Source organism: Lactuca sativa, chromosome 2, assembly GCF_002870075.4.
Source record: "Lactuca sativa cultivar Salinas chromosome 2, Lsat_Salinas_v11, whole genome shotgun sequence".
NCBI classification, from domain to species: domain Eukaryota; kingdom Viridiplantae; phylum Streptophyta; class Magnoliopsida; order Asterales; family Asteraceae; genus Lactuca; species Lactuca sativa.
Genome location: NC_056624.2, coordinates 227,625,492 through 227,642,213, shown reverse-complemented (window position 1 = coordinate 227,642,213; position 16,722 = coordinate 227,625,492). Strand labels below are relative to the sequence as shown.

The 16,722-nt window shown below is 31.1% G+C and overlaps 2 protein-coding genes across 3 annotated transcripts; both read left to right on the top strand.

Moving 5' to 3' along the window:
* Positions 1–757: 757 nt before the first annotated feature.
* On the top strand, positions 758–3,776 carry LOC111903263 (probable calcium-binding protein CML13). 2 transcript variants are annotated; one of them, XR_006188615.2, is made up of 3 exons: positions 758–1,319; positions 1,825–1,901; positions 3,528–3,776. XR_006188615.2 is itself a non-coding variant. In XM_023899045.3 (2 exons), exon 1 carries the CDS (start codon positions 873–875, stop codon positions 1,314–1,316), a length of 444 nt encoding a protein of 147 aa, XP_023754813.1. In that variant the 5' UTR covers positions 759–872; the 3' UTR covers positions 1,317–1,319; positions 1,825–2,070. The 2 variants fall into 2 exon arrangements, 1 of the variants encoding a protein (XP_023754813.1); XM_023899045.3 differs by lacking the exon at positions 3,528–3,776 and having other exon boundaries at positions 759–1,319; positions 1,825–2,070.
* A 9,755-nt stretch (positions 3,777–13,531) lies between these two features.
* LOC111903296 (uncharacterized) lies at positions 13,532–14,414 on the top strand. The gene is made up of 3 exons (XM_052769094.1): positions 13,532–13,661; positions 13,737–13,841; positions 14,023–14,414. Exons 1-3 carry the CDS (start codon positions 13,532–13,534, stop codon positions 14,412–14,414), a joined length of 627 nt encoding a protein of 208 aa, XP_052625054.1.
* Positions 14,415–16,722: the final 2,308 nt, after the last annotated feature.

The window sequence follows — 16,722 nt, the reverse complement described above, 5'->3', positions numbered from 1 at the left end:
TTGTTCATCTTTAGCATAAATTTATTGAATCTTAGGGTTCTAAATGTTCATGGATGACAAATGTTTCTTGATTTTTATGAATAAAAAATTTCAACCCGAGGCCCCATTGACATTCATGCATGCACTTACTTGATAGATAGGGACAGTAAAGGGCATCTCCAAAGCTTGGTAAAGTAACATAAGCATAAGTGGGAAATGGGAATCACAACAACACAAAAGAGTGAAAGACACTACTGAAAAAGTAAACCACACCCTCCTTTTTCACCTTTTCAGAATATATTCCTATTTAATAATCAATATATGCTCTTGCTCACAGGATCAACTTAGATACATTTAAAAACATTACTTAAATCTCACCTCCTTTTTTAAATAATTAATATTCAATATATTTTCAAAATTTGCTGTTCTGATATATCACCCAATCTACTCGACCTGTCCTTTTTATCATTATTATATTCTTTTTGTCAATTTAAATTATTATTATCAAATATAAAGAAGCGAAAAAGAACTTATATAAAAGTTTCATTAATGGTACGTATGACACAAAACAAATATTGGTTCAGACTAGGCCGAAGGTTATCCATATCACTTAAAATTGTTTAATGATCCATAAATTAGTTATATTTATCTTGTTCTAAATATAAAAGTTAAACCCATATGGCCATATTAAAATAAAAACAACTTAGCCCATTGATATTCTAATTAGGCCCAAAAACAACAAACTGGGCCAAATTTTAGCCCTAATCGGAGGGGAAACGAAACGTGTTCATGTTGCCAGTTGCAGTTGCCAGGTGAAAGGTTCAGCAAAAGAATCGAGACAGAAAGGATTAAGGTTGGATAGTTGAGAGAAAAAAAAAAGTTAAACGACAACAATGGGGAAAGATCTTAGCGACGATCAAGTTTCTTCTATGAAAGAAGCGTTCACGCTTTTTGACACCGACGGCGACGGAAAGATTGCTCCATCGGAGCTCGGAATCCTTATGCGTTCTCTTGGCGGAAACCCTACCCAAGCTCAACTAAAGAGTATAATCGCTGAAGAAAAACTCACTTCTCCCTTCGATTTCAAACGTTTCCTTGAGTTAATGTCAAAGCATCTCAAGCCTGAACCCTTCGATCGGCAGCTCCGTGATGCGTTCAAGGTCATCGACAAGGACGGGACTGGATATGTTGTTGTTGCCGATCTCAAGCACATATTAACGAGCATTGGGGAAAAGCTTGAACCCGCGGAGTTTGATGAGTGGATCCGAGAGGTTGATGTCGGATCTGACGGGAAGATCAAGTATGAGGACTTCATTGCGAGGATGGTTGCTAAATGATTTGTAAGTTTTTCCTTCTCTTCCTTTGCAGTTTCCCTCCGGTGTGTAAATGCTACTATATTCTCGTTCTTTTCCCCACTTTTGTTCTAATTACGATGAAGCTCCTTTATTGAGTATATATAATATATCTAGCTGCATAATTGGGAATGCCGGAAAAGGCTAGTAGATTACATATTATGAATGTAGCACGGTTGCACTGAATCACATATACAAGTATTAGTAAAGTTGCATAATCTGCACACAAAGTAATTACATACAAATTCACAAAATCTATTAGTACAGTTAGATGTTTGCTCATCTGATATTTCACTTCCCTTTTAACGATCGTAAAAGAAAGCTGTATGCACATAGAGAGTTTTCAGAAAGATGTAGTTTTACATAACTGCTTAGAACCTACTAATGCGTAATTAAGAAATCACAATTGCATTGTTAATGAAAAGTTGTTTACTATGGTTGGCTTCTTCATGTAGAGAAATTGAGATGATGTAATAATCAATTTGTTGTGCAGGTTGTTGTGATTGTGATGTGAGTGGAGGTGGACTGATTGATTTTTCTGATATTAAGAAGCAGTGTTTTTGGTGTGTGGTAATTTTCTATCTTTTTTTCTTCTTCTTCTTTATGAATTTGGTGTTTGCTAGTTTTCATAAACAGTTTGTTACTGTTTGGAGTTTGGGCAACTAATCATGAAAAGAGGGTATTATTGCCAATGCCACTTGAATGCTTGTGAATAGGTTTAACTGATGTTACACAACAATCGGTCTCTCATCTTTTTTTTTTTTTTTTTTTTTTTTTTTTTTTTTTTTTTTTTTTTTTTTCATGTATAAGTATTAACTCACTGCTGTGTTGTGAATGTGAATCCTGGAAATCACAAAATCTGTTTTTCCATGTATACAAAGAACTACTCTTTTGACCAACTTCCATAACATAAGCCATATCCTCCATTGCTACCATTTCATCTTGATTCTCAAATCTCAAAGAATTTGACCTTTGATTGCATAGAATTGAGTTCATATACTTCTATCAATATCAAAGCTTCCATCGAATGTTTTTATACCAATTGTTATGAATCAAATGGTTGAATTGAATCTATATAATCATTATTTCGTCCAAGAGAATGACCATTGTTTTGAATCATGTGTATTATTAATGTAATTAGTTGTCTTATTTTATTTCTCAAAAAAAAAGTAGTTATTGAAAGAGGTTTTTCATTCACCTATAGAATGAGACTATAATTATTTGTAAGACACCAGAATATTGAATTATAAGTTATAACGTATATATTTATCACTATATGGATAATAAAATACATAAAGCTAACAAAAAATGTTCAACTACAAGCATACGCGAAATAACATTGTAAAAATTATACTAAAACAGTATATTATACAATGAAATAAAACTTAATATGAAAACCGATAAAACAATTAAAATAAAATATAAAAAGATCCGGAAAGGTCTTGGTCCGTGGAGGCGTGGAAGGGTCAAGAACTGGGCTTTGCTTTACTGTGGGCCAAACTTGATCAATTCCTACACGAGTTATATGGCCATGGATAAAGATTATATTGTTAATTAAACAGTTTTTTTTTTTTTTCAAATACCAAAAAAAAAAAAAAAAGAATTCCATTTATATCATTGTAAACTTTCAAATATGTTTATATCCTTGTAAAACGTCAAATTACATGTGTATGTTCGTTTTATATCCTTGTAAAACGTCAAATTACATGTGTATGCTCGACTTTAATGATTTTACTAACAATGACCACCCTTCCATAAAGCCCAAAATAGATTGATGAGTGTCATTTTTAGTAAAATTGTTGAGGATATCTTATTGCCATTTTGACTTAACTTTTAAATAGAAAGTAGTTATTGATGATGCCATGTGAATCGCTAGAAACATGTGAAGTGTATGGCTAACCCAATAACGAAAGTTTTGTAAGGGTAGAAAGTAGTTTTTGAGTGTCTACAAGCATCTCATGCTCATGATGCTCTTCTGATGATCCCAGTAGATGGTTTAGGCCTCTATGTAATTAGTGAAATGACGTACTATCCATAAGTATGACTACACGATTTTATTATTTCAGTTGATGAGATATGTCCAATTTGTCATAATGCATGTCTGAAATTTTTTTGGGAAGGTACGGTATATTGTATAGAGCTCTTGTCTTTCAAATACCGACCTGATATGATTAATATTCTTTTTGATGTATTTAGATGTGTCAGGCTTGGTTTTGAAAGACATGCCTATGAAGTTGTTGATTGGCCCGTTGGAAGGTATGTCAATGTGTTCTTGGACATGCCTATGAAGTAACACTACAACCTTAAATTCATTAAGTGGACCAAGAAACTTATAAGTATGTTAGTGATGATGAAGTTGTTACATGTGACAATGTTGTTTTTGGATGTTAGTAAAAATGATGGTACAAATGTTGGTAAAAATGCTAGTACAAAAGTTGATGAATATGATTTTACATGTTACCGAGAAGTACTTCTGTTGATAATTTAGAAAAAAAAAATCATATGAAATTAGATGATCGAAGGATAAGTATACATACATTAAAACACCGTTTGATTAAATAGCTTCATTTCGAAAATATAGTATCTTTTAGTTAAGTCCTAAAAAAACTGTGATTTATTTTTATCCTCGAACAAGTGCTTTTCAATTATAACAACTTTTAAAATAATCACATCAAATATTATCTCTTATAAATTATAATCCATTTTAATAGAGTTGTTTGTTTAATATTACACAACTAACTTTTTATTGTATATTTAAACAACTATTATGTATAAACTAAACAATATAGTCATCCTCAAAAGAATGTAAATAAAGTTACTGTGATATAACAAGTATCATCATTGAGAGTTACTTTGATATAACAAGAATCATCATTGAGATTTTGTGGCAATAAATGTGAATTATCCCCCATCATTTATGCCCATAAACATCAAAATCATCATGAGTCGATATTATTGAGATTTAGCTTTTTTTTTATTTTGAAGTCCTTTTACCCTTCATGTATGATGATCTTTTTCTCTCCGGGGCCACCATAAAGGGAAAATAAACAAACTTCGCCAAAAACATGGCGGGGTATTTCCCTTAATTTTCTATTTTATCTAAACTATTGTGTCTAAAAATTATTAAAGATATGTATTCGGTTTTAATTTATGGGGAATGTACTTTTTCAGATTTATTGTATTTGGCTTTACTACAATTAAGACAATAGTTTTTTGAAAAGAAAAAAAAACACTTCCAATAATCTATCATAATAAATAAGAATAATTTTGCCACATGTCATTCTACATGTCATTTTGTCATAATTTTAAAATAGATTTATTTTTCATTTGTCATTTATTTCATTTTTTTTCATTTCCAATATATCATTAATTTAGTTTCCATAAATTAAATCTATAGTAATCATTATTAATTTCAAAATTTAAAATTTAAATTTAAATTTCAAATAAATTTACAGTTTAAACCTTTATGTTTAACATTTTATTATAATTAACCTATTTAGTACACAGGGCTAATAACTGAACACATAATTTTAACTAATTTATTTTTTGCATGTTTTTTTCTCAAAATTTTCACTTATTTCAAATTTTAATTCAAATAAACTTCTCATTTAATCATTCGTATTTAACATTTTGTTTTTATCAACCCGTAAAATATACGGGTATTACAACTAGTATGTAACAAATATAATTATATGTTGCATTTGGACGTCCCTTCTACTCTGTGACATGTGATGATGTGAATATGAGGTATTTACATTAAATTATATTCGGAGGTTAACTATGTTTCAACCGATGAACTCATTTGTGGATTATTATATCCTTACCCTTATTAGAGCAAAAATACAGAGACCAAAATTAACTATATTGAATTAACTGTAGTAATGCATATGTGAAAATGTCATACCAATCACAGTTTTGGATTCAAAATATAACTTCTCTTTTGTGTTTTTATATATGATAATCTAAAATCCAACGTCAAAACTTATTTTTACACCAAATTTGGTGATAATCTCTTCAAACTCAAAATTATTTCCTACACAGGTGAAATTTCAACGTTTATGCATACTAAGTTTATTTAATTATTAGATAGAATTTTAACTAAAGGTATAATGAGATCCCTCCCTACAAAAAGTTGAATCTACAAATCTCTTCTAAGATATATGTGGAACTAACATTAAATTAGGAGTAGACTACAATATATTGGAGTTGCCGTTCTAAAAAAGAGTAGTAACTTAATTGTCAAATTTATTAATTGTAACATTTTATATTAAATTAAAATGATGTTAATTATATATATATATATATATATATATATATATATATATATATATATATATATATATATATATATATATATATATATATATATAGTTGAATTCAACAAGTAACCATTTTAAACCTTAGAACCAATAAACCAATCTTTTCTTAATTTTTAGAGCAAACTTTTCATAAAAAAACTAAAACATAAATTTTTATCCTCCATCAATTGATTTAAAATTTTAAACAAAAAAAATGATTTGTTCAGATTCACACTTTGAATCTGTTCAGAATCACACTGTGAATCTGTACAGATTCATCTTGTGAAATCTGTGCAGATTCACACTGTGAATTTGTACAGATTGATATAATGAATTTATACAAATGTAATGATTTATAGTGCAGATTTATAATGTGAATCTGAACAAATAAAAAAATTAAAAAAAAATTATCAAATTTGATGTCAATGGAAATAAGATAAAAGGTTATGAATTTCGATATTTTTAGAAAAAAATTTCGATAAATAATAAAATCTAAAATTTGAAAAAATAATGGTTCCTTGATTCTATGGTGTAAAATGGTTATTTGTTGAATTTTTGCATATATATATATATATATATATATATATATATATATATATATATATATATATATATATATATATATATATATATATAGAGAGAGAGAGAGAGAGAGAGTTAGGTTCAAATGTTTTCAACAAATATTGTGTGCCTAAATGCACCAATGAGAATTCAAGAAATAATAAATAATTAAATAAATCAATAAAGGGTATTTTGGACCTTTTGTACTTTTAATTAAGGAAATAATTTAATTGAAATCCTGCAATTATGGAAATAAAGTAAATATATTTGACCTAATAACCTTATATAGCATATCACATACGCCTCCTCCAACGACGATCGTCTGCATCGAACGACCAATCTGTTTCAACATCGAGCTTGTATTCCTCTTTGCATCCTTTCTCCAATCGAAATAGCTCCTCCCCCTCCACAATCTTTACCTGCTAGCTTCCATTTTTGATGAATCGTTTCAATCAAATCAGGACTTCAGCGACATCAGGTGGGAACAATTTGGCAGCAAGGATCGACGGAAGGAAAAGAAAGGATGGAGGATAGATTGTTCGGAAAAGAGGTGGCGGTGTTGCATCCATGGCCAACAGGTGATCTTCTTCTTCATCTTATTTTGATTTGAATCCATGTAAATTTGGATGTTTGGGTTTTCCTGAAAAAATTTATGATAATGGATGGGATATAACTCATGGTTGTTTGGGGTTGTTTCTTGAATTCAAGAAACTGAATTGGTAAGACTATCACTAATTTTTTTTTGAAGAAACTGAAGAAGCACACCACGTGTTTGATAAAATGCATAGTTGATATTCTCTTAGTTTTGGCCAACCAGGTGTGTGTGTGTGTGTGTTTCAACTGATCAAAATTTTCTTTTTTCCACCATTAACATATGCGGTTAACAATGTCTGTCTCCTTTGCAGCTACATGTTTCAATGGGTCACATTTTCGTCCATTGATACCCTTGTTAGAAGCCATGCCAAAGGAACTTGGTGCTAGCCTGCATGATATGCTTAATCTGATCACATGTAATTTCTTGAAACAACATTCTGTCATGGCCTCCATGTGTTCGATAAAATGCCTCAATGAAAAAATAGTTAAAAATCTTTAATGTTTTTACTTCACTTTGTTCCTTATTCTTTTCAGAACTATATAACTCAATTTAGATAGGGTTGGATGCCATTTTCATAACAATAGGTTGATGCTAGTTCCTTATTCTGTCAGAATTTGCAGTTAAATACATTGAGCATATCGAGAAGAAACACAGGGAACCCGAAGAATGTTAGTTCCTTATTATGTCAGAATAGGTTGATGCTAGTTCCTTATTTTGTTTGTTGGGTATATTCTTGATAATACAAATTCTTAAAGAATATTTTTGCAGAATAGTTTATTTTGTAAGAATATTATTTGTTGTATTCTGATAGAATTGTAGTTAATTATTTGTATGTTTAATGTGCAGGTTTTACAAGTGTATCACTACAAATTACTTGGCAATGAATTTATGGTAGAAATGGCTTCAAGAATGGCTTGAAGACCTGATAGGAAAGGGTTGAATAATGAATTAAAGAATGATCACACTCATTTTTTAAGAATGTTGTTATTTTTAAGAATTATACTTGTTATTCTTTCAGAATATTTGTTATTATTCAATGAATCACAATCATACAATGTAATTTTTTGATATATTATTAGTTCAAAAATCGATTTTGTGTATTCTTTCAGAATGTATTTACTAGTTTATGTTTGGCATTCTGCCATTCTGACAGAATAAAATCGAAAAATACATTTACTAGTTTATGGTTCACATTCTATCATTCTGACAGAATAAAATCGGATTTTTAAATTTGAATTAATTTAAAATATTCAGATTTTTAAAAAATAAAGGAGTTAATCATCCCTAAAAATCCAAAAATTTTCTTTTTTAATATAGGTTAATTGACTAAAATGCCCTTATGCTGAAATTTGTGTGATTATACGGTACATGCTATCCTATTCTACTACCATAGACCCTCAAATCATGACATTTGATTATATTCCATCCGATGGTCCAGATCTGTGTATTCTGGTACACAATAGTTAGTAAAAACAAAATAATCTAACTATATATATATATATATATATATATATATATATATATATATATATATATATATATATATTATTGAAAATTTGTATAAATCTGAATACTCATTAGGGTTTTAAAACTAATTAAATTTGTTGAAGTTCAATTACTGTTTACACTAAAAATTTACACTTACTGATAAAAATTATGTGATGAGTTTTAGATGCGAGATGGTGTGTGATTGTTTGTTTCTAATATAAGGTCGAGAATAATTATTCAACAATTGAGTTTTACCACTAAGAGGTTTACCATAAGGTTTGAGTACTAAAAGTCAAAAACACTAAGTAGACACTTGATACAGTTATTTTCTGTTATCCTTCAATGTTAAATGTTGTTAAGGTCTATATATATATATATATATATATATATATATATATATATATATATATATATATATATATATATATATATATATATATATATATATATATATATATATATATATATATATATATATATATATATATATATATATATATATTATCTCGTATACTTCTTTCTTGATATTTTTTTTAAATTGTAACCTAACCCGAAATGTTTCATAAATGATCACTATTATGTTATTTTAATGATGGACTTCATGATCTTAATGTCCAAAAACACAAACTTGGTATTTTTTTTACTTAATACATAAAAAAAAACTTATTGGTTCGGCTATATTAATATGTTTTTTTATTTATTTAATGCTGACAAGATGCCTTGATAGGTTAAGTTTGTCAATAAGTGTCATTGATATTAAGTTATGATTATATATTTAAAGAGAAAATTTGTGATATAACAAAAAAGAAAAGATTTTTTTTGAAGAAAATGACCAAGGAAAAATGGATTTTTTGGAAAATGATCAAAGGATCCGCAGAGCACCCTTTGTGGATCTATTAGCTGCTCTGCGGATCCGCTACACCTCTGCGGAATTGCTGTCTTTTTTTTTTCTTTTTCGTTTTTTTGTTTTTTTTTCGTTCATTTTCGTTTATTAATATATATATTTTTTAAATACACTAATACCTTATGTGATTATATAAATAATTTGACAAAAAAAATATTAAAAATAATGAACTTATGTTCGATATCAGTCCACATAACTGTTTGGTAATCCACATAACCGTTATCAGCGAATCTGTACACCTTTGCGGATCAGTGTACACATCACAGATCAGTGTACACCCTCTGTGGAACCATTAAATGCTCTGCGGATCCTCTACAGCTCTGCGGAATTGCTGTTTTTTTATTTTCTTTTCATTTTTTCGTTTTTTTTTGCGTTCATTTTCGTTTATTAATATATTTTTTTTAATACACTAATACCTTATGTGATTATGTAAATAATTTGACAAAAAAAGGTTAAAAATAATAAACTTATGTTTGATATTAGTCCACATAACTCTTTGGGAATCCACCCTCAGCGGATCCATTAAAGTTTGTGCGAATCTAGCTACAGCTCTGCGGAATGTTGATTTTTTAATTTTTTTAATATTTTTTTTTGTTTTTTTTGCGTTCATTTTTGTTTATTAATATTATTTTTTTAAATACACTTATACTTTATGTGATTATTATGTAATAAAATTGATAAAAGAAAAAAGTTAAAAAAAATGAAATGTTTTATGTAATACGTTTGCTGCTAATGTATGTTTTTAATGTATTTATACTGTTTTGTATTTTATGTTCTATGGAATAAAGTAAAAGTTAACTCAACTGATTTTGTAAATAACCTAATACAAACGAAATATATATAAATAACGTAATACAATAATTAGTGTATTTAAAAGAAAAATTAATATAAATAAACTAAAAATAACGCAAAAAAAACGGAAAAAAAACCTTTTTTGTCAAATTTTTACATAATAATAACATAATGTATTAGTATATTAAAAAAATAATAATATTAATAAACTAAAAATAACGCAAAAAAATGAAAAAAAAATGAAAAAAAATGAAAAAAATTAAAAAAAAAAAAAAAACTACATTCCGCAGAGGTGTAGCAAATCCGCAGAGGGCTTAATAGATCCGAAGTGCGGATCCTTTGGTCATTTTCTGAAATGTGTTTTTCCTTGGTTATTTTCTTCAAACCACCTATAGTTTTTGGTCATTTTCTGAATTTTTTTTTTCTCTCTCTCTCTCTCTCTCGATATATATATATATATATATATATATATATATATATATATATATATATATATATATATATATATATATATATATATATATATAGGTAGAGGTTCATTTGAGACCACCTATATTTTGTGAGATATGGGGACCAAATCTTAGCCTTTGATCAAATTTGATCTTGTGGCTCATAAAAAAAAAGGGATTAACATTAATTAATTTAGCTGATTAGTTAATTAGGGGTAGATTAGTCACTAGGTTAAATTTAAGATGATCAGGTTAGCTTAATTTTCACGTCATCCATAAATCATCTCACCTGTTCCTGTTTTCTACCAATTTATTCGATGAAACAACATTCCTTGTTCTTCAATTCAATTTGATCGATATTCTATCTCCAATCTTATATTCTTTCAACCGATAATCGATTTGATTTGGACATTGATCGAACGATGCTAAATCATAGCTTTTAAATTCACGATTTTTGTGTTCTTCGAGTTCATGTTCTTGATTCTTCTTCATCTGCAATTGATAAGCTGAGTGATTTTGATCAATTTTAACTTTGTGATCATCGATTTCGGTAGAGGTTCAAGTGTTCAACATGTAACGACCCGTCTCCGGTATGATAATTCCTTGGTATTTATTTTGAGGTTTTGCAAGAGGGACTCAGCGAGTTCATAGCCTGACTCGCCGAGTAGGGTCGGGATTTCGAGCACGTGATTAGCTGGCGACTCGGCGAGTCTGTCCGTCTGGGAGAAACCCTAAATCCCCGGGTTGCCCACTATTTAAGCCACCTTATAGCCCCCAATCTCGCCTCCTTCACCCTCAAAAGCTGTGAGAAAACCCTAATTCGTTCTTGAGTGATTCTAAGTGATTTTGTGTGCTATTGTGAAGGCTTGAAGAAGGAGAAGAAGAAAGGAGCAAGGAGAAGGATTTTAGAGCAGAGATTCAAGGGAAAGCAAGAGCTCTTTGAGGTATTCTTCAGTTTTCCCTCTCTTTTATGCCTTAAAACCCTTTCTAGATCTTGTTAATGCCTTTCTCAAAGCTTTATGTTGATATGGAAGCTCTCCTATGCCGAGATAACCTTAGATCTGTTCATTTAGGAATTGTAGAGCCCAGATCTATTGCCTTTATGGAGCTATTTTGCATATTAACCCTAGATCTACCCCTTTTAAGCATCTTTTAGTCTTTATTCCCTTGTTCATGCGTTTGTACACGTAAAGTTGGAAACTTTACGTGGTAAATCAGCTTATTGGACTCAGATCTATCATTTGTATGTATTGGATTCGAACAGAATCGAGTGTAGAATAGTTGCATGGCGGTGACTCGGCGAGTTGGAAGAACGACTCGGCGAGTCTAGTCGCGAGTCCCCGATTTCTTCCTTTTGAGCGGTGTCGAGTGGGACCAGTGAGTAGTAGAGTGGACTCAGCGAGTTTGAGGGTAGACTCAGTAATGGAGGGACTCGGCGAGTTGTTCATACAACTCGGGGAGTCCAAGGCAATCTTCTTAAGCTCAAGAACAACTCGTCGAGTTGTTCATAGGACTCGGCGAGTCGGATGAAGATTGTCTGAATTCTTGGATCGGGAGAGTACTCGTCGAGTCGATGCCATACTCGACGAGTAGCAGCGAGTAAAGTCGAGGAGTGAGAATAAGGACTCGGCGAGTTGGCGGCCCAACTCGGCGAGTCAGGTCAACTGTGGGTTGACTTTGACTGAGAGTTGAACTTGAACAACAATTGACTTTGACCAAGGGTAAAAGAGTCATTTTTACCCAGTGCAGTGTTTAGTATTTGATTGAGTGTATTTATGGATTTGCAGCCGGGGAGATACCGGAGCAGCAGCAGTTAGCCCTCAGAGTTATTCACTCAGCAGCCAGTTCACGAGGTGAGTTTCCCTTCAGTAGGAACAGGTCTACGGCCACAATGCCGGCCCGTTTAATTATCAGTAGTCCCGGACTTTGGTCTGATGCAGTAGCTAGAGTGCTTGATGTCTTTGTGATTCAAGCATGTTTGTGTTATGTGTTCCGGACTCTGTTCCGATGCAGTATGCAGTTTATGTGTTTATAATAGTTGTTATGTTTTATGCTATGCCATGATCAGTCAGTTCCGGACTTCGGTCCGATGCAGTTAGTTCCGGACCTCGGTCCGATGCAGTTAGTTCTGGACTTCGGTCCGATGCAGTCAGTTCCGGACTCTGGTCCGATGCAGGGGACAAGGTCCCAGTCAGTTCCGGACTTCGGTCCGATGCAGCTAGTTCCAGACTTCGGTCTGATGCAGTGGGCAAGGCCCAGTATGTGCTTATGTGTATTGTATGGTATGTGGTAGTTTGGGGGAGCTCACTGAGCTTCGTGCTTATAGTTTTAGTTTTGGTTTCAGGTACTTCTGCTAGCAGAGGGACAAGCTCGGGATGATGGCATCGCACACACCACAGCTTCAACTTTTATCCTGGGAGTTGATTTAGTTTTTGATTTTTATATGACATGGATATGATACAGTTTCCGCACAGTGTTGTTTTTATTATGTTTGGGATACATCACGTATGGTTTTTTTTATGATATGACACTCACTTATGGTTTTTGGTTATATTGAAAAATGAAATTTTTGGGTCGTTTCACAACAATTTCTGCTAATCTTCATCTTCAACAATTGTTTACGATCTTTCAAGCCGTGAATTTTACTCAAGATCATGAAATCGTCAATTGATCAAGGTTTGAGTTTTCATCGATTTCACTGTTAGTTGCATATAACATATTCAATTTTTAACCTAGTTCATGAATTGAATCATCAAGCTATTATCAATTTCTCCAATTTTATATTTGTATGATTTGTGATTTCAGCAATCAAACATCATCTGTTGTTGAGACATCCAATTCAGCAATCAAAGATCATTTGTTGTTGAATTTGTTTGAGCTAGAAAACAATTTAATCTATAATATGTTATTTGACAATGCATCATCTATTTCATTGTTTGTTTTTTAACTTTCATTCAATCATTATGTTTTTCAGCAATATATCATCTGTTTTATTTTGATTAACATCATCTATTTGCTTTTCATTAACATCATCTTAGTGATAAGTTCATGCTAAGTTCATGAGACTGCATGTTATTCTTATAGAATATTGTACATACATTGATATATCAATAATGATAATAGTTATGGATGATTTGGATATGCATGGCATCGAAAACAATCATCTCGATGAAGAAAATCATCAGTTCGGTTCTATTGATTCAGAGATTCTTCATAACAAGGAAAATCAATCGGAAACCCAAGGTAATCATTGCTTTCATTGTTAGTTGCATATAACATATTCAAATTTTAATGTAGTAACAATTATGTATGATTTAGATATGAATGACATCGGAAATGATCATTACGATGAAGGAAATCATCAATTCAGCTCTGGTGATTCAGAGATTCTGCATAATGATGGAAATCAATCGGAAATCCAAGGTAATTCTGTTACTGATATCGGTTATTCTTTATAGAATGATGTTGGTGATAAGTTCATGTTACTGCATATTATGCTTATAGAATAATGCACATATAACATTGTGGTTTTTTATGATTATAGTCATATGAATGCAAATTATTCTGATTATATGTGAACATGGTGGTATATTCTTTTTTGTAGTTCAAAGTGACAATGTTGCAGCACAATATGGCTCTTGCAAACAATTCATTGGAGCTGATGGTTCTTTATTTTGGATTCCAGAGGTTGAAGCTAGTTGGATACCTACTTTGGGTTCAATTTTTAAAGATATCAAAGATGCTATTAAGTGGTATAAAGGATATGCATTAAGATCTGGTTTTGATATTAGAAAATCAACAGAGAGGAAAAAGAGTGGAATCACAACTTCGAAATATTTTATATGCAATAGAGGGGGATTGCCAAACACTTCTACCTTAGACACAATTAGTGATGATCATAACAAGCAATTGAGAAATAGTAATTGTAAACGCACAAATTGCAAAGCTTTTGTTGCATTCAAAGTTATACCACATTCTTTAGAAGTTTACCTGTAGCGCTTTGAACAACAACACAACCACAAATTGATCAATCAATATTGTATGCATCTTTCAAGAGCTAAACGTCAGTTGAATGTTGTTGATCAAGCTTTTATACATAAGCTTTCGAGTGCAAAGGTGGGGGCAACTACAACATATAGGCTAATGTGCATTATAAAAGGAGGATGTGAATTTGTTGATGGACTAGAGATAGATTGGAAAAATTTTACAAGGGATATAAATTGTCACATCGGGGGCACTGATGCAAATTTGTTGATTACAAAGCTTCAGAATCGTAATGAGAATGTTACAAATTTTACATACGAATACAGATGTGACAAGAAGCAGTTAAATGCTCTCTTTTGGGCTGATGACACTTCAAAACAAAACTTTGAGTTATTTGGGGACGTTGTTTCGTTTGACGCAACATATCGTACAAATAGGTATTTATTCTAGAATTATAAACATTTTTAGTTATATATTCTAATGGTATTTTTTTGTGTTTTTTAGGTATTGTATGGTATTTGTACCTTTTACTGGCATTGATAATCACAAAAGGTGCGTCACTTTTGGAGCTGGTTTGTTGTGTAGAGAAGATACAAATTCCTATATTTGGTTACTTCGGTCATTCTTGAAGTGTTTTGGAAAAGCACCAATCATGGTCGTGACCGATCAAGATCGAACAATGAAAAAAGCTATTGAGATAGTATTGCCATACACAAAACATAGATTTTGTATGTGGCATATCACAAGTAAACTTCCATTGAAGGTACTAACATTATTGTTATATTCTTATCGGTATAAATATGACACTATTTTCAATATAAATATGACATTATTGTTCTTTTCTTATCAGAATATTCTTATCAGAATATTAAATGAAATATTTTTTGTAATTAGGATAATAGATTAAATGAAATGCCTTTTTATATTATATTATATTGTAACAGAATAATATATGAATTGTTTTTGAAGGTAAGCTGGGAAACAATGAATGAATTGGATTTTAAGGCGGACTTCAATAGTATAGTATGGGACTCCAAAATTGTTGTCAATGATTTTTAAATGAGATGGGATGCATTAATGGTAAAATATAAGTTGCAAGACAATAAATGGATGAAAGATATGTTTGATTTGAGAAGCAGTTGGATTCCAGCCTATTTTAAAGATGTACCGATGTCAGGTCTAATGAGAACAACTTCTCGGTCGGAAAGTGAGAGTTCAACATTCAATAGGGTATCGCATCATGGTTATACGTTAAACAATTTAATGAATGCTTTTGAGTCTGTTATGGAAAGGCAAAGGAATAATCAGATCAAATTTGATTTTGATACATCTACTATAATTCCAATCATCAAAACACCTCTTGAAGATATGGAGAAACATGCATCTATGGTATACACCAGGACTATTTTTCTCATGGTGCAGAGGGAGATTCTTCATTCACTTGTTTCTTGTTCACAGAAGAGTGTTACATCAGGCATTGTTTCTGACATATGCATTGTCAAACATAAAAGGACAAATATATCAAAGAAGAAGGTAGTAGTTGAGAAAAAAGAAAAAGTTGACATCGATTCTGAATGGAATTTTAACACAAGTGAAGGTGATTTTGAGGTAATGTTGACATTTTAGAATATACTTAATATTCTAATAATTTTGAAAAAATATTCTAATTTTTCTTTTTTGAATTTACTTATTATCCTAATACTTTTGAAACAGGTTGAATTCAACAGAGAAGATCTAACGGTGAAATATTCATGCATGCTTTTTGAGCGGTTTGGAATTTTTTGTAGACACATCTTCTATATTCTAAAGATTTATGACATACAAGAGATTCCGTCAAGATACATTCTTAAGAGATGGAGAAGAGATATTATCCCCACCACAGTTTTGAAAAGGACGTTTAGATATGATGATTCATCTGGAAATGTTGAGAAGGTTGCATACAAAGCTTTTTCCATGCTTGATCAATGCTTGTCTTCATTAAGTAATGATGACAAGAAGTTAGAAGAGTTCATGCCGAAGCTTGAAGTTTTTATGACTGATATTGGTGAACAAGGTTCAGACAAATTACCGGTTACAAAAGAAGCTCATATTGATAAACTTTACGGAGCTACTACGAATCCTGAAGTTGTTGATGTTGAAAATCCACCTATGGTGAAGAATAAAGGTTCTGGTACAGGAAAACGTTTAAAAAGTGCTTTGGAGAAGGCTACTATTCAAGGTAACAAGCAATCAAGATCATGCAAAACATGTGGGGTTAAAGGGCATAATTCAAGGAAATATTTGACATTGTTGAATAACTCCAAGGTACAAAGTGCATAGT